This window comes from Aotus nancymaae, unplaced genomic scaffold, assembly GCF_030222135.1.
Source record: "Aotus nancymaae isolate 86718 unplaced genomic scaffold, 86718_ANA_hifiasm-v0.15.2.pri h1tg000097l, whole genome shotgun sequence".
Classification (NCBI taxonomy): Eukaryota; Metazoa; Chordata; class Mammalia; order Primates; family Aotidae; genus Aotus; species Aotus nancymaae.
Window position 1 is genome coordinate 545,209 of NW_026988512.1, and position 22,406 is coordinate 567,614.

The window sequence follows — 22,406 nt, forward strand, 5'->3', positions numbered from 1 at the left end:
GCACCTGAAATGGTATTTAGACAGCAAGGTCTGCTGAGGTAGGCCACCCATTCTTTAGGCTTTGAGTGACATCTACCACTGGGCTCTGGTTCTGGCAACTGCCTATGAAAGAGGAGCATGATCCGCATGGCAGGCCAGCACTTGGTTTTCGGGGTCTCCACATGATCACTGTTCCTACACGTACCTGTGGTCTTTAATGGGGTCTTCTCTCCCAGCAAGAGTTTTAACCTCTTGGCGTGGATTTTGCCTTGATAATGGGAATCGGCCACCACGGCCGAAGTGAATGACATGTTGCAGAGAGTGCAGCACTTGTTCTTATCCACCATGTCAGCATCACTTCCCTGTGTGGAGAGCAAGAAAGGCCACGTGTGAGACAAACCCAGCTCCCAGGATTTCTTTTCCCATTCCATTCTTTTGCAAATGAGACTTATCCCAGATGAACTAGTTTGTTGAAACATCTAGTTTTTGTTCTGCAATCTCTTTTTCTTCATGATAATCATCATCAAAACTTACTCAGTGACTGAGTTTGACATACATTTAGTTAGTAGATATTAACGCCGGATACTGGGATTTTAGGACAAATTTGCAGAGATGAGTTGTCCAAATAAAAACGGGGCCCACAATTAAATGAGAGCACATTGAGCCTGGCACGGTGAAGGAAAGCAGCCTCTAATTGGACCCATTATACTCATTAAAGTTGGTAAAATATCAGAGTTCAGATGGCCTGAATTATTTAGCAGAAATTATCATTTGTTATTCTGCTCTGCTTTTGACCAATTTTAGCCTCACCAGGATACATGGCCACGATGTTCAAGATTTTTAAAGATTTCTTTAAGGAATTGAGTGTTTTTCATAATTAACTTGAGTCTGTATCATAAAGGTATAATGACCGTGCTGGCTGGATTTTCTGGGAGAGTTTATGTAATTTTACTTTTCTTCAAGAAAGGTGATTCATTAAATGCTGCACAAAATGCTTAAATCCAGTTGGATTTTTATTCCTTTGTAAGACTTAATGAAAATGAATCATAATTCAGAAAAAAATAAATCCTTGGTCAGACCATGTGACCTGCTATTGTGCACGCAGGTCATCAATTACCTATACTTATGAAGGGGAGAATTAATCCATGCCTCCCCTCCTGCTTAGTTAAAATTGGAGGGTAGAACAGACTTTTAGATAAGAGGTTAATCTATTCCTTAACGGTGCAGCAATAGCCAAGCTTCTCTTTGTTAAAGTGCAAGCTGGAATGACTATATGGCCCCACAATGGCCCCTTCTCTTATTCCTAGTGAGCCCAGAGAGTACAATTTAAAATTGGATGGTGAGGAGTATGAGGGTGGCGACGGGCTGGAGGAAGGGAACTGCATATTTTATCTACGTAGTAATAAGATGTCCAGACTGCTAGAGAGAGTGCTGCCTTGCAAATTATGTGGTAGTTAAGAAATGAACTCCTTCCTCCTTAAGGCATTAGTCTGTAAAATCTCTGATAATTAGCATTTTGTCCTTGGAAGGAAGGGTGTGTGTGTGTGTGTGTGTGTGTGTGTGTGTGTGTGTGTGTGTGTCCCAGGAGCAGGAGACTGGCCTGAAGTTCAGGAGGAGACTTGAAACATTGGGGTGGGGTGGAGGTGGTTAGCGAGTAAAAAAAGGACCTCTGGAGAGAGAACAGGCCTTCCCAGTGGGTCTTTTCCTGCTAGAAAATCTAGTAGCCCCGAGGCTGTGCCCATTGGCAATACTCTTACTGAGGGTTTAAAACTGAAGTGCATTGAGCTTTCTCCATAGAGAAAAAACAAAAAAGTACAAATACTTTTACACTTCTGTGTGGAATATTATGGAGATGAAATGGACCTGAAGGGAAAGGGAAGAGTTGGCTTCCTGGTTCCCCCGAGCTGCCCACCTCCCCAGCCAAGCCCAGGAGATGGCACAGAAGCCAGGGAGAGGGCCTAGACCAGGAGTACCAGGTAGAGGCAGATCAGGGACTTCCTAAATGGTCCTAGCCCATTAAATGACAAACAGTTCACTCAAGAGGAATGAGAGGCCGAACTTGGTGTCTCTTTACTATATGTTGGAGGATATTATTAGTCTCACTTTAAAAAATGTGTATACATTTGAGGGATACAAGTGCAGTTTTGTGACATGGATATATTGCATAGCGGTGAAGTCTGGGCTGTTAGTGTAACAAAGAACTAAAAATAGAACTACCATTTGATCCAGAAATCTCACTACTGGGTATCTACCCAAAGGACAAAAAAATACATTTCATTGTATTAAAAATGTACCTTCACTCTTATGTTTATTGCAGCACTATTTACAATAGCAAAGATATTGAATCAATGTAAGTGTCCATCAATAGATGATTGTATAAAGAAAATGTGTATATATATATACACACACACACCATGGAATACTACTCAGCCATAACAAAGAATGAAATCAAGTCTTATTTCTTTTTTAAAGGAAGATTATCAGGGTAAAATGTGGTGCTTGAATTATACTGCTTTTCTTACCTACTTATGCACGACATAGGTCAAAGCATGTAATTTTTTTAAATTAGGAACAAGTTCATAGGCCAGAACTTAATCCTCAATCTTAGAATCTGTGCATTTGTTCATCCGTGTAACCCCTTTAGAATCTGTGCATCTGTTCTGCCACTTTCAGGGAAAACTTCAGCCATGCCTGGCCCTTCTCCCTGAAGCTCTCACAGGTAGAAATTTCTAAGGAAAGTCTAGTGGTGCCCAGACACAGAGGTCAGCATCACCGTACAAAATGACTGAGAACTAGTTTCCAGGGCAAAGAGTTGCCCTTAAACTGAGTAATGAAAAATGGATTTACAGTATTCATTTACCCAACACATTTTTAAGGACTTAACTAATTGTGTTAGATGCTGAGCCAGATGAGTATGACTCCATGCCCTGTTATCAAGGAGGCTGGCACCAGGAGAATTGGAGAAGCAGACAGAAAATAAGGGGAAGTATTATAATAAAGGAATTATAGTCTCATATTACACTCACACTCTCCTAATTGTAAGATTAAAAAAAAAACATTCATGTAAATCAGGCCTGTTTATGTGGGTTTTCATCTTTAGGCCTTTCTTGAAGGAAATGCTGGAATGCCCTTCTGAATCACTTTGTGTCTAATTCAGTCACACCAGAATCTTTCTTCCTGGTTCATCACTTCCTTGAGGTGAAGTTTCGTCTCATTTTTTGGCTACAGGGTCTTGCTCTGTCACTCAGGCTGGAGTGCAGTGGTGCCATCATAGTTCACTGCAGCTTGGAACTCCCTGGGTTCAAGCAATCCTCTCACCTCAACCTCCAGAATAGCTAGGATCACAGGCACATGCCACCACACTTGGATAATCTTTTTTTATTGTTTGTAAAGACAGGATCTCTACAACCTGTTTTCCAGGCTGGTCTTGAACTCCTGGGCTCAAGCAATGCTCCTGTTTCGGCCTCCCAAAGTCCTGGGATTGCAAGAGTGAGCCATTGCACCAGTCTGAAGCTTCTTCTGGCTCCCTCTACTGTATGGGAGAAGTGATAACCAGCCTTTGGGTTCCCTGGATGCCTTGTACATTCTTCTTTTATAGAACGTGGAATTATTACACTTACTTGTTTTCATATTTGTGCCCATCATGAGACGGCAAAACTTCTTTAAGATCTAGGAAATTGTCTCATTGACAGTGAGGACCCAGCACCTAGCACCACACTTACTACACTGGAAGAACTTCAAATATGTACTGAATGAATGGAGGAGAGGTTTCACTTGTAGGATCAGTAACTTGCATGACATAAAAGTCAAAAGAGGAGGCAGGTAACACAGGGAGGTCTATTGCAAGCCAACATTTTTCCAACTGATAGGAAGATGGCCAGGTAAAGAACCAAAGGTGTCAACAACTTATAAACCAACTTGAGGGTTCAGCAGGGAAATATGTTAGTTTCATGATGGTAGTTTTAATATATATTCCTAGATTTCTGCTCTTCTGGGCAATCTCATTATCATATAGAAGAATAAAAAATAATAGAAGAGGAAAACCCATTGTTATACAATAAGGTATCATGGGATATAGTTATGTCATAGTTGTAGAAGAGGGACCAGGCAATTTTAGGTACCTGACAATAGAGGGGCTGTTAATATGATTATATATACATATATATAAAAATATATATAATTATACATATATATGTAATTTTATATATATGCATACATATATGTATACATATATTCAGTAAGGTAGCTCTAAAAAGAAACACACACAAAGCAAGGTTACATATGGATGGATTGACAAAATGTGACCCAGATGCCTCCCAGACCTAATCCTGTATTTTACCTAGGAGCAGTGGCTAGCATTTGCTAATTCAGTGTTGATGGTAACTTTATAGGACATAACTACTGTGGAAAATGAGAATTGAATGTATTTCATTCCAGAGAAATAAAAATATATATCCACAGAAACACTTTTACATGAGTTTTTATAGCAACATCATTCATCACAGCCCCAGAGTGGAAACAACCCAAATGTCTGCCAACTGCACAAGGAGTAAATAAAATGTGGTATGTCCATACAACGGCGTGGTATTCGCAACCAAAAGAATCAAGCACTGATACAAGCTACCACACGGATGAATCTTGAAAACATTATGCTACATAAATGAAGCCATTCACAAAAGACCACATTATGTATGATTCCATGCACGTGATATTTCCAGAACAGGAAAATCTATAAATACCTAGAGTGAATTAGTGATTGCCTAGGAATCAGGGGGCAGTGACGGAGTGGGGAGAAGGGAGATAGGAGGGGAAATGCGGAGTGATTGCTAACGAGTGAAGAGTTTCCAAGGTTACTGTAGATCTGGCAGAAACACGGCTCTGTGAATACACCTAAAATCCTTGAATTTTATACTTTAAATAGGTGAATTGTGTGACATATGAATTATATCATAATAAATCTGTTCTGGAGAAAAATGCTAAAAGATTCATTTAAAATTATTTCAAAAGCTCAAAGAAAATGTGAAACATAAGTTGTTGGTTTTTTTTTCCTTTCTAGGCATCTTCTGCTTGAAGGTGAAACTCATTCAGGAAGTGAATAGTAACGAGGAGTATTTTGTTCATGTTGGCTCCTGTGTAGTATATGAAATTCTCTGAGCACTGGCTCAACATTCTACGATCCTGATCACCGCTGTTCATTTTGGCAGAAGACATTCTGTGGCTATAATGAAACTACTTGCAGCTGCTACTAAGCAACACCTGAAGGCAACAGTCATCTGCTACTTTCTGCTAGAGGCAGAAATAACTGTACCTCTCAGCACAGACCCTGTAGTGAGGTAGAATGTCCAATAAATGTAACTATTTCCAGTGTTATGCATGTTGTTGCTTATATTCTGGCATTTAACGTTGGAGAAAAGCAGAATGCGAAAATGATGTCTCTTCTCTCCCACTTTACTGGAACCAAAAGGCCTGGAAGTCACATTTCCTGACTGAGCAATGTTGTCTCCCACAGCTCCCTCTCATGCATCCCGTTCCACTCCATTTGGATCAAGCTGTTCTCTCTCCCCCTGACCTGTTTAAGTCACATCCAGATATCAAGTTTCATTTTCTCCCAGAGTTCTTTCAAGATGTCTGCAAATTTCATCCATGTCTTCCTTCCTGACCTCTCCTAGTCCTTAACAACCTTGCCGGTCCTGCCCTTCAATTGCTTTATTACTGTTTTGTTTTCGTTTTAGAATTGTCTTTCTAAAAACATCTTAAAGGCAGCAAATTTACAAGAACTTTAGAAATTATCCTCAGATTATCGCCAGTGCCTGATGATCTAGGTCTGGATTTATACAAGAGACTTGATAAACAGGTACTAAATAGTTGAATGACTTGACATGGCCATTCATTAACCAATTCTGACTTGATCACTTAACCCTGTTTCCTAATGTAATATCTAATGTAATACCTAATGTAATATCTCCCTTGCTTTCTTACCAACATGATTGCTTTGTCTCAGGAAAAGGCCAATTGGCATAAAGGCCATACACTGTACTGAAACAGATATAATGGGAATGACTTGTTATTGTTTAAACAAAGGATATGTCCATATACAAAGGATGTATCCTAATGGCTAGAAGGTGGGTGATGTTCAGAGTCCCATGGAGAAGCTGTAGTGTCTTCAGGAAGGCTGGCAGGAAACCTCGGGTTCCACTACTAACTAGACAGATACATGCTCTGCAACTTGGATAGAAACCACTGACTCTGTGGATGAAAACTCTTCAATTTCAATAGACATTTTGACAACAAAGGAAAGAGAGAATGAAGATTTCTACTCAAGAGGGTTGAAGAATCCTGTTTGCCTTTGGAATTTGGATGGCCTTAGTTTGTTTTTACAGTCACTGAAGAAATATTTAAACAGATGGTCACAGTAGTTGCAAGACCCCAAAAGGGACAAATTAGCCAGAGTTCCTGAGAGAGGACAACTCTGTAAGTTAGATAAGCTCCACCAACCAAGAGAAGTGGCAAAGAAAATGCCGCAAATGAATAGACGGCCGAGAGAGAGCAAAGGTGGGATGAGAGGAGGTGGGAGGATCACAGCACTTGCTTCATATTCTAGAATTAGATGACTTAGATACTTAAACGTACTCTCTATCTCTGATCACTATTCAATATCGTACCCCAGTATCTAGAGCAGCATTGCCCAATAGAAGGAGAGTACGAGCTGTAAATGAGGCCACATTGAAATATTCTAAATGCCATATTTTTGGGAAAAAAAAGAAATTTCAAATTTTTTTTTCAATTTTTTTAAATTGACATAAAATTTTACGTATTTGAAGCATATATACATTTTGGAATGGTTAAATCTAGCTAGTTAACATATGATTGCCTCACATAGCTATAATTTTTGTAGCAAGAGCACTTAACATCAACTCTCTCGGCATTTTTCAATAATATAATGTATCATCATTAGCTATAGTCATCATGCTGTACAACAGCTCTCTTAAACTTACTTCTTTCCTTTCAGGATATATTCAACATAAAAATTATTAATGAGGTATTTTATATTCTTTTTCTCATATTAAAACTTCCAAATCAAGTGTATATTTCACACTGACAGCACATCTCAATTCAGACTACCTGCATTTCAAGTGTTCAATAGCTCCTTTGAATGAGTGGCTACCTCCTTAGACCATGTGGGTCCAGAACTAAGTATTTATTAAATATCAGTTGAGCTTCAAAATGAATGAGTAAATGAGGTGTCAGTGAATAAATACATAAATAAATGCCCGTTTTTACAGATCGAGAAAATGAAGCTCAAAGGGTTTAAATAAATTCTTCAATATGTCATCTTTTCAGAAAGTGGGGGAACTGATTTTTGAATTTTTGGCCGAATTCACAGATGTGCTGGCATCTTAGGTCACTCTTCTTGTCAAAAACTCTCAACGATGCTTGACTACTCCAAAATAAATTCCTTATCATGACATTTAAATTCCACTAACATCTAACACTCAACACACTTCCTAGTCTTTTTCCCCACGGGTGCTTTTCAGACATAATATGCTCCAAGCAAATTGATTTTTTCAAGGTTAGGAACACCAAGCAGCCTGCCAAGAAAATGGCTCAGAATCTCAGCTCTAAAATCCTCTGCTCATCTCCCGGCTGCCTGTTCTTGCTGGATGCTGCAGGTGAGGGAAGATTCAGTCCCACTGAAAGATCTCACTTTCAAATCAGGTGGGGAGCACACATCTCTCCCACTAGACTAAGCTCCCTCCCTATCTATCTTTCTATCTCTGCCCTGGCACAGAGTAACTTAAAAACTTATTGAATGATGAGTGTATGAAGAAAAACTAAACAGTTGATTGAACTCTGGCTCTCCTCCAGCTGTGTTAAGGTTGTCTCTGTTCACCTGGCTCATTCCAACTAGAAATGGCCCCGCCTCTTTACATGCAAGGGCCACTCAAATGCAATCTCCTTCGCCAGGCTCCCCGGGACATCCCGCCACAAAGACAGGTCATGCTTCCTCACTGCCACAGAACTTCATTCAGGCCTGCCCCGCAACCCCCTGCCTGACTATGGAGATCGCTCCACCAGCGTAGAGACCCCTCCGTGTCTCCGCCATGACGGAGTTAGAGCCCGGACATATTCTCCCCACGCTGAGGGCAGTCGAGCTGAGGAAAAAAGAAGGAAGTGATAGAGGCCTGAGTTTGCAGAAGCCTATTCTTGATCCACTGAGCTAATGGCATGTCTGGGTGAGGCCTGCGTGACTATCTATGAGACTATTGTCTCTTGAAGTTCCCATTCTGGGCTGGTTTTATGACTCTGTCTACCTGCATTCACTAAATCCCATGATCGCTCACATGTTACTAGAAAAATGCTACCCCTCAAATTATCGCTTGCCTTGATGTTGTTTACTGTAACTGTAGTCATTGATAAGAGGATAAGAATCTTAATAGGATTAGAATCTTTTGTTTGTTTTGGGTTTAGTGATCTTTAGCTTAACCTGTATGCTACCCCCTCCCATACTTACTGTGTAATTTTCTGTTCCCTCCTGATAAAACTTTTGTAATGGGACCTACGTCAGACACTGTATGAAAAAACGTATATAAGCAACTGTGCACAAAGAATAAATCGCTGATCTGAGCATAGCTTTTATCAGACCTCCAGACCCATTTCTTTCTCTATCTCTCTTTTCTTCCGCGCACTCTCTCTTCCAGGTATTAGGACCCTCTTGCTGGTCAAGAGATCCCTGGCAGACGTGCCGATCTCACGGACCCCAACACCTGACAGCACTAAGCATATATCTTGTTGTCACTAATGAAACTTAATCATTTGGGCTGAAAAGGTGTCATCTCTAACCCCAGCACACTGTTTTATGTAATGTGATATTAAAAAATAGAATATTAAGTTTAAAAACAGCAGATTCAGATTCAAAAGGTACTTGGTGAAGCTTTGGCTATAAGTGTGTTAGATGTCACTTCTAATTACTAAACATGAAATTCCTCCTCTGTCACATGGGGAATAAAATCTACTCTATCTGCCTATTCATAAAAAGATAAAAGCATTATATGGAAACACTATTTTTAATCCAGAAAATACTATTCATAAATATCTGTAGGTAAGTCAAATATATTTGTGTGTATGTATGTATCTATATGTGTGTGTATATACTGTGTATACACAAACACTATATACACACACTGTATACACACACACTATATACACACATATATACTCAAATAATCAAATGGTTTTAAAAAAATAGATACATATTATCTCATTTCATTTAATTCATGAAATTTACTACATTTGACATTTTCTCACTTATTTAGTAGTGTACATGTTAATACCACTTTTTCCCTATTATCTGTCTTGAGGGTAGAAACCCTGTTTTGTTCATAGCTATAACCTTGGTGTCCGTAATAGGACCTGCCATAGACCATTTAATAAATACCTGTTGATTGATGAAAACTACACACATACAAAATAAAATGAGAATTCTCAGAAACTGTTTGCAGCAGTGGTATCATTTTTTTAATCTCTCTAAATTCCCAAATAAAAATAGAACTAGAAAGGCAAATTAAAAAAACTCACAGACAACATTTCTTATTAAACTAGATGACAAGGTTGTTCTCATGAACCTCAAAATGTAAGTGAATGGAAATAAACCAGTAATAGCGCAAAATCTGCATGCTATCAGCATCTGTGCAGGGAAGTAGAGGGAAGCAGTGAGAGCTCTGCTGGACCTGGAGACACAGGAATCCTCAATAGCAGCAGGTATTCACAGAAAGCCTGGCAGCCCTCTGTGAGAACAGCAGCTGATATCAGAAGCACGTGTCCCATCCCCACAGCAGATTATAAAAGAGGTATGCGCAGAGCCTGGAGGGGCAGAGACAGCCTAGACCCTCCACATTTTCCATACCACCCACCAGAACTTTTTTCAGGCCACGGCTTCACACTGAGGAGAAACTGCTGAGAGTAAAATCAAAACGGAGGACAAAAACGATGGAGACAAAGCAAAGAGAAGGTTCAGAGAAATGTAGGGGAGAGTGGAGCTAATCGCATTGGTAAACAAACCATTTTGTTCTTAAATACCATACTACACACACACATAGGCGCTCTCTCTCTCTCCCAACGAAGCTCTGTTAAGTCAGGAAAGCAACCCTGATTTATTTTTTGTTTGAGACAGAGTCTTGCTCTGTTGCCCATGCTGGAGGGCAGTGGCACCATCTCAGTTCATTACAACCTCTGTCGACCCGATTCAAGTGATTCTTGTCTCAGCCTTCCCAGTAGCTGGGATCACAGGTGCCTGCCGCCACGCCCAGCTAATTTTTGTATTCTTAGTAGAGATGGGGTTTCACCATGTTGGCCAGGCTGGTCTCGAACCTTCAACCTCAGGTAATCCACCCATCTTGGCCTCCCAAAATGCTGGGATTATAGGCGTGAGCCACTGTATCCAGCCAGGAAAACAATCTTGAATCATACCTCCTTCTGATAGTTTAAGAAACAATATAATGATAATAAGAGAAAAACAGCAAAATCAAATTCTATAGAAATTCATTATTTTAAAAAAGGATCAAAACAGCATGTTTATAGGCCGTGAAAACATGCCAGAAACACATGCTTACAAAAAAAGATCAAAACAATAACTTCATATTTCAAAGCGAACTAAGAGACTTTAAGAAAATCATACAAGATATGAAAGAACAACAGAATTAAGAAGCAGAAAATTCACAAATTAGCTGGAAGAACTACAAAAAGGAACTAGAGGTAAAAGAATCGGCCGGGTGTGGTGGCTCACGCCTGTAATCCCAGCACTTTGGGAGGCTGAGGCAAATGGATCATGAGGTCAGGAGATCGAGACCATCCTGTCTAACACGGTGAAACCCCGTCTCTACTAAACATACAAAAAATTAGCTGGGCATGGTGGCACGCACCTGTAGTCCCAGCTACTTAGGAGGCTGAGGCAGGAGAACTGCCTGAACCCGGAGGTTTCAAGCACCACTGCACTCCAACCTGGGCGACAGAGCAGGACTCCATGCCTCTGCCAAAAAAAAAAAAAAAAAAAAAAAGAATCATTCTCTTCAGAAATGAAGACTAAACTCAAAGAAACAGGTAAATAAATACAATGAATAATTCTTTAAGACAAATAGATAAAATGAAGAATAACACTTAAAAATATTAAAGAAATAATGATATACAATGAGATATACTGGTAAGTGACAAATTAAAGACAAAAGTCATCTAATATATATATATTAGGAGATCTTGAAGAAGAAAAACAAAGCAAGATAACAAAACAAACTATAAATTGAGAAAATTCTCCCACAATTAAAATTAAAGGAAGTATATGCAGTCATCCTTCAGTATCCATGGGGAATGGGTTCCAGGACCCCTACATTTGCCAAAATCTGCAAATGCTCAAGTCCTTGAAATAAAATGTCAGTGTTTGCATATAACCTACACACATCCTCCTGTAGACTTTAAATCACCTCTGCATTACTTATAATACCTAAGAGAATATAAATGCTATGCTAACAGTTATACTGTATCTTTTATTTGGATTATTTTTATTGCATTGTTATTTTTTACTTTGTTTCATCAAATAGTTTTGACCTGCAGTTGGTTGAATCCACAGATGTGGAGCCCATGAATATGGAGGGCCAGCTGCATTGAAAGAGCCTCATGTACACCCCTAAATGTCAACCCAAAACAACCGACACAAAAAATTTTCAAATTACTAAACTTTGTAAAAAGATATTTTTTAATTACCTAAGAAAAAGACAGAATGAAAACAAAATTAGATTATCAGACTTTCAACTGCAATGTTTTATTTCAACAACACATGATGTAATATATTTTAGATTTGTAAAATGACGTGTGACAAATTTTGTGTATCCTGCAAAGCTGACATTTAAGTATAAAGGGCCCAATGAGAAAACAGGCAAGAACTCAGGGAAGCTTGTTCTCATGAGCTGTCTCCGATGTGCCTACTAGAATGTAAGATTGATTTTAGTAACCAAAATGACTATGAAGATATTGACATCAGAACTGGTGGTAGTCAGAGATATATACATATAGATATGTAAATAGATATAATTAAGATAAATGGAAGCAATAAAGATAAGTACAGTGTATAATGGCTGTAAACTCAGATAATATAGATATAGCATATTTAAAGATGGGGAGACACTGGGGAGATTATGTGCTGCAATAAAGACATTTCGTTTCTCAGTTAATTATATTGGTGCTGTAGCATCAATATTGTTATTCACGGGATATGTGCAATATTATTGGATAAAGTATATCAATACTTATGGAATATTCTAATTCATCATTTCTTGCGTCTTTGTGAACCAATATACTCAATGTGGAAAAAGATTAAGGAGATGGAATATAAGTGAATAAGTATCAAACCTGTAATTGTGATTTGAATTGGAGATATTAGTATAAACGCTTGAGATATCATATAAACATATACATTTCTTAATTCCAACCAGTGAAGAGGCCTTAAAAACAATGAAAAACTCTATAAAACGTCCCTAGCATTCAAAAACCCTAGCAATCTTGAAGTGCCATTCCCATGAAAAGAAACCCAGCCTTTCCAGGGGAGAAAATAAAAAAAGACTAATTCTAGGAAGTGTACCGCATGATCCTGGAATCTCTTGCCATGCTAGACAACTAGAAAGCTGGGAATGACGAGCACAGTCTCGACACAAGGACTCAAAGGCAACCTTGAAGCAAACGAGACAACTGGATCTTTCAAAGGACCAAGACTTCTCTAATAGGTTCAAATACATGAATTCATAATCATAGTTCCTAAAAACCTGTTTCTTCACCTTTGTAGAATGATAGGGAACCAGTTCTTTCATTAGACAATTGATAAAAGGAAATAATGAAGCATTTTTTCTGCTTTTCCTAAAAGAATTGTAGCACAGAGTTTCAAACAATAAATGAGGAAAATTGCTCGTTCTAAAATTATTCCAATTAATCAATGAAAAAAATAGAAGAAAACAGTTTAGCAACCTTCAATGAATTAATGCATCTAGGCATTGGTCATCAACAGCTGCTAACATCACCAGAAGAGAGACAATCAGAAATCATGTGCCTCCTAATGAAAGAACCCAGCACCATTTATAGTCTTGCCAAATGTATCAACCCCAAATCCAATCAAGTCTCTGGATCCATCTGCCAATTTCCAGAGAACGGGAAAAACAGGAAAGTGTTTAACGGGGATCACAAGTGCACAATCAGCAAAGCCTATACTTTAGAAAACTCTTTAGGTCAAATGCCCCAGGTTCTTTTATAGGTAAATTGTAAAGAAAAGAATAAAAGACAGAGAAGGAACCTGCAGACCAGATGTAAAAAAATATTTCGAGATTTTAAAAATTAGGCAAGAATAAACTATGGACATGAAAGGGGTGCATTAGTGATAACATTATACACAAACTCAAGAAAGTGGTTCTTGGAAAGTCAGGATAATCGTTACTGCTGGTGGAACAGAGAGGGTCAACCTTGGGAGGAGACAAAGGGAAAAGCTTCTACAATGATTGGCAAAGGTCTATTTCCCAACCTAGGTAGTGGTTATAACAGTGTTTACCTTAGGACTCATTAAGGGATACATCTGTGTTCTGAGTTTTGTATACGTGATTTGTTTTCTAATAAAAGGTTTATACAAGATGAATTCCAGTTTAGAATGTATGCGGTTAGCAGCCTTAGGTGTCTCCCTAACTATAACTTTTAAATATTAAGGAAGACAGAAAAAGATGAAGGGCACACTGAAAATTAATTTGATAGACCACCTGATGCCAGAATCCAAAATGAATTTCTACCTGATGTAAGGCACAAGGAGTTCAATTGAGATAAGCAGTAAAAAACAAATAATAATAGCATTTCTCTCATAAGGCAGTCGTGAGAACTCAATGAGCTTCTATGTGGAAAGTACTTAGAATGACGCCTAACTTAGAGAGCAAAAACTATATTTAAGGAAAGGCTATTGTTTTTATTAAAAACTGACCCACTCAGGGTGGTGTCTCATAAAAGAAAAACCCCTGAAACAAAGATAAGACCCTGAGGATACCTCCACTGTGTCCCCCGTACCCAGATTTATACCAACAAAATAGTTGACCAGTTATTCCGTACCACGGGCTTTCATTCAAGTTATCTTTAGCACATGCTATCACGTCAATGATAAACACACATGGCTTTGCCATCTTTCTACATCCATTCTGTGACACCCATGCCTACTTAGCAGTGAGGTGGGGGAGGCAGTTAGTATACTGCATGCTGGTGAATGCCGCTCCCCACCTTACCCACAAATGGAAGGGCTACCGGGGCAGAGGCAGGGAAGCTTCAATAGCGCCGTATCCTGAAATCATGGGGTTTCTGTTTTGTTTTGTTTTTGTTTTTTGTTTTGTTTTGTTTTCAGATAGAGTTTCGCTCTTTTGCCCAGACTGGAGTGCAGTGATGCGCCATCAGCTCACTGCAACCTCTACCTCCCAGATTCAAGCGATTCCTCTGCCTCAGCCTCCCGAGTAGCTGGGATTACAGGCACGCGCCACCAGGACCGGCTAATTTTGTGTTTGTAGTAGAGATGAGGTTTCTCCATGTTGGTCAGGCTGGTCTCAAACTCTCGACCTCAGGTGATCCGCCTGCCTCAGCCTCCCAGTATGTTGGGATTACAAGTGTGAGCCACCACGCCCAGCCGACATGGTTTTCATGGAAGGCCCTGTCTCCTAATGTTGGGAACCCAGGTAGCAAGGAGCAGGAAAAAAATGACACCCAGGGGAATAGAGCTTTACTAGCTGAAGAACTTCCAGAAACTGGGAATTGCCCCAGGAGTGCTGCATATCAAATAACATCTCATAACTGTGCTAAAGAGAGGGACTAAAGAATTAGCCAATTGAATTAGCCAAGAGCAGTAATTTCTTCCCAAATATATTTGCAAAACTGATACAAGTTTGAACACTGGAGGTTGGAAAAAAATGATTCTGAATTTCTTCTTCAAGAAAAATACAGATAGTAAATAATTAAGATAATTTTGAAAGTCAAAAATGAGAAGCAGTGTCTGAAATACGAAAAACATATTGTAAAACTCTAATAATTTTTAAAGTCGGTTTCTGCTACAGAAAGGCACAGGTTAATAAAACAGTCAGAGCCAAAAGAACAAAATAACACATCGAATTAGCATGTAGTAAAGGAAATGTCAAGTCAGGGAGGAAAAGGACATTATTCAATAAGTGGAACTGGAGGACTGAATAACAATTTGGAAAAAGAATAAAACCATAAGGTAACTAGGAGAAATAAATAGAAATACTCATACAGTCTTAGGATGAGTTAAACTTTTTAAGCATTACACTGAAAACAGTTCAAAACATAAAATATATGCATATCCCATTTAATATAAATGTTCTGTATATCAGAAATAACATGAAGTCAAGATCAAGGTAATGGTAGGGAAAAAAAACAACATGAAGGTGTTTCAAAGCAAACGGGCAAAGAATATTAACTATACAAACTTTTAATGCTTATCTATATAAAGAACACTTGCAAAGCATTAAAAGAAAGCTGGTTAACCCCCAGCGATTAAGCAAAGGACATAAACTAAAAATGGATAAAAACAAATATGTATATCCAGGCCAGGTGCGGGGGCTCACGCCTGTAATCCCAGCACTTTGGGAGGCCCAGGCAAGTGGATCACTTGAGGTCAGGAGTTCGAGACCAGACCTACCAACATGGTGAAACCCTGCCTCTACTAAAAATACAAAAATTAGCCGGGCATGGTGGCAGGCGCCTGTAATCCCAGCTACTCAGGAGGCCAAAGCAGGAGAATCACTTGAACCTGAGAGGCAGAGGTTGAAGCGAGCTGAGTTCCTGCCATTGCACTCCAACCTAGGCAACAAGAGCAAAACTCCATCTCAAAAAAAAAAAAGAAAGCAAGAAAGAATGAGAAGAAATATACATATCTAATTTTTAAAAATATAAAAAGATCAATCTTACCAGTAAAGTAAGGAACATAAAATTATTTAATGAGTTACCTTTTTTTACTCATAAAAATTGGAAAGTTTTTGAAAAACAATGTCTAGTATTGTCAAAGGTGCAGAGAAACCAGCATTAGAAATCCCTGCTTAGAGAAAGAGCCTTTTGGAGAGTGATTTGAAATGTGGATCAAGCACCTTAAAGATATATTCTTCTTGACCCGGAAAGTTAATTTTTAGAAATTTATTCTAGGAAAATTATCAGGATTCAAGCAAATATATACAAAGTAGATTGCTAAGGTGCTGATTAAAACAGCAAAATAAGCAGAAACTTAGAATACTGAGGTTAATAGAGGATAATATTTGAACAAACTGTGGTATATTCATTATTAAATTCATGTTTAATTAACTGTGGTATAGTCATATATTGATATAATGGAAAAAAGCTATTAAATGGAAACAAAGCTATTAAAAATCTTGATACAGAAAAATACACCATGGAATATGGAATATAATTTAGATGAATTGTTAAGCTCATTCATTCGACATCTTAAAGCAGCTGTTTATGGGCTGTCAACCATGCATCAGGCACTGTCCTGTAGAGTGCAGAAAGCAATCCAGCGATGCCCCCATCATGGAGTTTACATTCTAGCTGGAGAGGCTGACTGTATTTAAGACAAGTAAGTGAAATGTAAAATACATATTATGTTAGTCACGCTTGCTAAGGAGGAAGAAATGAAAGAAGTTTGCAGGAAGATGTTTGTGAAATGTTAAAGGGGGCCCACGAAGGCCTTGCTATGGAAGGGACTTTTGAATAAAGGCCAGAATAAAGTGAGGACCTGAGGAACAGCATTCTAAGTAGAAGGAACAGCGAGTAGAGAGGCCTTGAGTATGAGGCGAGCAGTGTGTGCACAGATTAGCAAAAGAAACCAGCCAAACGGGAGCAGAGGGGATCAGAGACGATGAGGTCAGGCAGTGATGGGGAAATGATGACTATCAAACAGGGCCTTGTAGCTGCTGATAAAGACAGAGCTTGTACCCAGCCTGAGAGGCAAAGCCGTACAGCATGATCTATATTATACCCAGAAAGAGGAAGATTTGCACGTGTGAAAGAGCAAGAGTGAAAACAAAACCGAAAAGCGTGCCTCTAAATATTAAAAAAGTGATATATATATATACATTTGATTATGCAAAATTATTTTTTCTTTGTTCTTTATGAATTGTCTAAACATTCCACAGTAGGTGTTACTTTTTTATTTTAAAAAAGAAATCAAATTTTGAAAAATAATTCTTTAGAAAAGTAAGTAAACCTCTTATCCCACAATTTTATAAGGTTAACGGATACAAAGGGAGAAAGAGAGTGTGCTTTATGAGATGAGATCCCCTTTCGCTCTTTGGGAGGAAGCCCAGCCATGCATGGAGCAGAGCTACAGGGATGTCCCTAGCTGGCACTGCCACCAGCGTGACCCACCTCACTCATCTGAGTCCCTTCGTTCAGCACATTCCCCCATGGGGCCATTTACAATGCCATGTGGACGTCCAAACAAGCTGCAACTCTGACAATAGCTGGGCCCTCCAAGTCACAGAGAAAAACTGCTAAGGCATCAAGATGAGTACTTTCGGCCCCTCTACAAGGGCCTGTGGTTTTATATCTTTATCACCCCAAGTGCTACTTCCAGTCCTCAATTCTGTAGAGAAGCCAGTCAGAGACAAGTGTCCAATTTCCACTGCTATCTTTATCACTACAGCATGGGGAAAAAGAAAAGGGTTGGACCTTAAGAAAAGATATAACGTTAATGGAGGGCTTTAAAGGGAAACAGATTTCAAATCTCAACTGGATTCATGATACTCAGAAAAGAAAGTCTGGATTCTCAGAATGTGGTACTCGAATCTGCAGCTACAGTATCACCTGAGGGCTTGTGGAAATGCAAATTCCCAGGGCCCCTCACCAGACCTGCTGCATCAGAAATACAGGAAGGGGATCAAGCCCTCCAAGACAGTCTGCCCCATACCAAAAAATGCCACAAATCCACAGCAAGAGGTGTCTCCTTGGACTCTTCCTCTCTTTACTTAAGAGAGAGTCAGTTTGGGCTGGATGTGGTGGCTCATGCCTGTAATCTCAGCACTTTGGGAGGCTGAGGAGGGCAGATTACCTGAGGTCAGGAGTTCAAGACCAGCCTAGCCAACATGACGAAACCCCATCTCTACTAAAAAATACAAAAATTAGCCAGGCACGGTGGTGCGTGCCTGTAATTGCAGCTACTCAGGAAGCTGAGGCAGGAGAATCACTTGAACCTGGGAGGCGGAGGTTGTGGTGAGCCGAGATCGCGCCACTGCACTCCAGCCTGCACATCAGAATGAGACTGTCTCAAAAATAAATGAATGAATGAATGAATGAATGAGAAGGGAGGGTCAGTTTGATTAGGATCCAAATGTCTCATCCTCTAGCAGGAGATCTTCATTACTACTTTGTGCTCCATGGAGGATTCTAAAAGCAAGTCTCCTTGAGATATCAATGCCTACCTAGGCCCGTTTACTTTGCTAGCCGGTCAGACTGAGCTGGAGCTTTGTCACTGGTAATTTCTTCCGGAAGCCCGTGGGGATCTCGTGCACCTGCCTTTTCTCCTCCTGTTCCCCAGACTGCTAGCATACCTATCATTGTGAAATTGTGCCACTGGGAAGTTAGTGTCTCTGGATATGAAACTCTGTCCTTCTTTAAAAAGTTCTGAGCACTTGTTTTTAACAAGGAAAAGAGCTGGAACGTGTTGTATCTCTTCTATAATCCTGTAATTTTATCTTTGATTGCGCAGTAATACCATATTTTCCCAGTAGGGTGAAATCATCCTTTTGCTTATTAAACCTTGCACACACTGAAGGTTCTCAAGTCCCAATTTGAAGGACCCAGATGGAAAGTATTCTGATTTTCCCACTCACTATTTAATAAGTGGGTGGTCTCTGATATAGATAGTACAAAAATGTCAAAACAAATGGCATATTTATTAGCTTTTCTGTGTTATCCCACCAATAAATATCTTCTAATACAAAATATTCAAAAGAAAGCATTAAGGCAGGGTACAGCGGCTCACGCCTGTAATCTCAGCACTTTGAGAGGTCCAGGCAGGAGGATTGCTTGAGGTCAGGAGTTTGAGACCAGCCTTGGCAACACAGTGAGATCCCCCACTATCTCTACAAAATAAAAATAAAAAATAACTAGCCAGGCGTAGTGATGCATGCCTGTAGTCCCAGCTACTGGGTAGGCTGAGGTGAGAGGGTCACTTGTGCCCGGGAGTTCAAGGCTGCAGTAAGCTATAATTGTACCATTGCACTCCAGCCTGGGTGATAGAGTAAGACTCTGTCTCTTAAAAAAGAGTTTAAAATAATAAATAAATAAAAACAAAATAAAGCATTCAGTAAAAACATATATTTCTTGAAAAAAATACAAAAAGTTCAAACTTCAAATAATCTGTCAATAGGGACCTACTTTACTAAAGTTATTATGACTCTGGGTGGTATGTTTCTTTTTATCATATTTTTAATAAATTTTTAATTATGAATAATTTTAAATTTATAGAAAGATAGTACAGTAAGCTCCCATATACCATTCTTCATTTCCCCACCTGTTACATCTTGCTTAACTGTGATACATTCCTCAAAACCGAGAAATTAACATTGGTATATTACTATTACCAAAGCTCCAGACTTTCTACAGATTTCACTACTTTTTCCAATAATGTTCTGTTTATGTTCCAGAATCCAATCCAGGATACCACATTGCATTTAGCATTTTGTTTTTCAGTTCTCTTTTACTCCTTCCTGCCAGCTTCTGGATTAGAACCTCATACAGATAGCCACTTATAAATAGCTGTTCATTAACTAACACAGCATCCTCCACTTCATAGCTGGTAGCAATTCTGCCCCAAACATAAAGCAATCCACAGGGCAGGGACAAGTCTCTGTCAGCAGCGTCACCAGTTGCCATGGAGGTTAGGCAGGCTTTTCCCAGACCTCGGCATCCTCTTAGGTAGGCCTGGGTTAGAGGAAGAAGTCTACTTTGGGCCCAAATGAACTGGACAATCTAACCAAGCCCTACTAATCCCATTCCTGAAGATAAAAGTAAGCCAGTTTGTTCTGGGGGAAACTCCTTATAACAATACTTGAAGGATGACTGAAGTGTCAAATGATTTAGGAAACTGCAGTTATCATATATACATTTTTAATTTCCAGTTTATTCAAAGGCCACAGTAGAAAGACAGTCCGGAAAGGTGGAGGAAAAACAGAAATCACCCATGACCCTTGGGTAGGATTCTCTGGAGAACAGCTACCGCACAATTACCTGCTCACCCAGTGTCCTTCTTCCTTTCCTCATTCAGTTTGTCTCCATGACAGTGACACAGAGACACACACACAGAGAAAAGCAAGCAAAAATTGGCAGCACAAAGTAAAATGTGCAAAGGAGCACATCTAAAGCATAGTTCTCACGCCCGCTCTACGGATATGGTTTCTGGGGGCAAAAGATAATGACTTCCGAAGTGGAAGCAATTATCTCTCATACTCTTGTGGATTCAAGTTCCAATTTGTGATGACATTCTTCCTCTAACTCTCTGACATACATACACTTCCCAAGGTTCCCCTGTGGCACTGACCTGGAATCCCAGGAATCCTTACAAATGGGAGAAAACAAAATGACCAAGTCCGATTCTTGGAGGCAACTTCGAAATACTGCTCACTCAGATGAGAAATGGGTAGAGCATAGAAACCAGCCTGAGGGCTCCCTTTACATGCATTACCCCAAACTGATGTTTTCTTCTCTCTCTCTTTGATAATTAACAAGTTGTCATAGGAGTTGTTAAGACTTTGAGGCCAGGTGTGGTGGCTCATGCCTGTAATCCCACATTGTGGGAGGCTGAGGTGGGAGGACTGCGTAAGCCCAGGAGGTTGAGGCTACAGTGAGCTATTACTGTGCTACTGCACTGCAGCCTGGGTGACAGAGCAAGACCCTGTCTCTAAAAATAAAACTAAAAGACTTTAATGAAAGCAAATTAGAGAAAGTAGGGAGAAATACTCAACTGAACAAGGGTGACTGACAGGCAGCAAGTTTATGGAGAAAGCACTCAAGGCCTTTTTTTTTTTTTTTTTTTTTTGAGATGGAGTCTCGCTCTGTCACCCAGGCTGGGGTGCAGTGATGCAATCTCGACTCTCTGCAATTTCCACCTCCTGGGTTCCAGTGATTCTTGTGCCTCAGCCTCCAGAATAGCAGGGACTACAGGTGCCCACCACCACACCCTGCTAATTTTTGGGTTTTTTTTTTTTTTTTTTTTTTCGAGACGGAGTTTCGCTCTTGTTACCCAGGCTGGAGTGCAATGGCGCGATCTCGGCTCACTGCCACCTCCGCCTCCTGGGTTCAGGCAATTCTCCTGCCTCAGCCTCCTGAGTAGGTGGGATTAAAGGCACGCGCCACTATGCCCAGCTAATTTTTTGTATTTTTAGTAGAGACGGGGTTTCACCATGTTGACCAGGATGGTCTCGATCTCTTGACCTCATGATCCACCCACCTCGGCCTCCCAAAGTTCTGGGATTACAGGCATGAGCCACTGCACCCGGCCCACTCAAGGCCTTTTTATGTGCTTGCTCTCCCTGGAGGCAAAGGGCACAGACCCCACGCTCCTCAGCAGCCCATGCTTCCCCAAGGTGAGTTCTGTCTGGATGTTAGAAACTGGAGAGAATTCCACCGTGCCCTCTGCAGTAGGACCCAGCGACCATCTACATAATTCTCTGCCCCCCTCCATGAACCTAGGTCAACAGTGGACTTGCGTCTCCCTAACTCCAAAGTAATCACGAATGTCTGCAGCTGAACATTCTTATCAACTTTTGGGGCATGTTATTTAGTCTCAGAAATTTGTCTGAAAACATTAACACGGGCATGAGTCATGATGTAAATAAAAGCAATTCCATTCAGGTGACTGTTGCCACTGTTGATCTTATTAATCAGCACTATTATTGCATATGAATGAAAAGGGAATTAGCTGACCATTCAGAGTAAGTGTTCCCAACTTCTCTTAATAGAATCTACGCTTGGTTTTCTAGAACTCTTTATAGTGTCTATGGATGAATGCAGGTATTAATCTGTGGTCAGAAGGATTTGCATTATCCCCTCCTCCTTGGTGTAATTGTCCATTTGAGCTACAGGGCAAGGCAGACAGGAAGTGTGGCATCAATGCTCAGCTACATCACAGACCAGATAAAATTTTAGCATCACTGGGTAGACTCTTTTTTTTTTTTTTTTTTTTTTTTTTTTTGAGATGGAATCTTGCTCTGTCACCCAGGCTGGAGTGCAGTGGCATGATCTCAGCTCACTGCAACCTCTGCCTTCGGATTCAAGCAATTCTCATGTCTCAGCTTCCCAAGTAGCTGAGATTACAGCTTGGCCCACCACCATGCCAGGCTAAGTTTTGTATTTTTGTAAAGACG

At 39.9% G+C, this 22,406-nt stretch overlaps 1 protein-coding gene across 4 annotated transcripts in view; it reads right to left on the reverse strand.

Annotated features, from left to right (window-relative positions):
• Positions 1-22,406, reverse strand: part of ZMAT4 (zinc finger matrin-type 4) — a 370,072-nt gene that overhangs the window by 172,764 nt on the left and 174,902 nt on the right. For all 4 annotated transcript variants that reach the window (XM_012476090.2, XM_012476087.2, XM_012476089.2 and 1 more), the window contains exon 4: positions 185-341. In XM_012476090.2, coding sequence (XP_012331513.1) covers positions 185-341 — 157 coding nt within the window. The remainder of the gene's footprint in view (positions 1-184; positions 342-22,406) is intronic.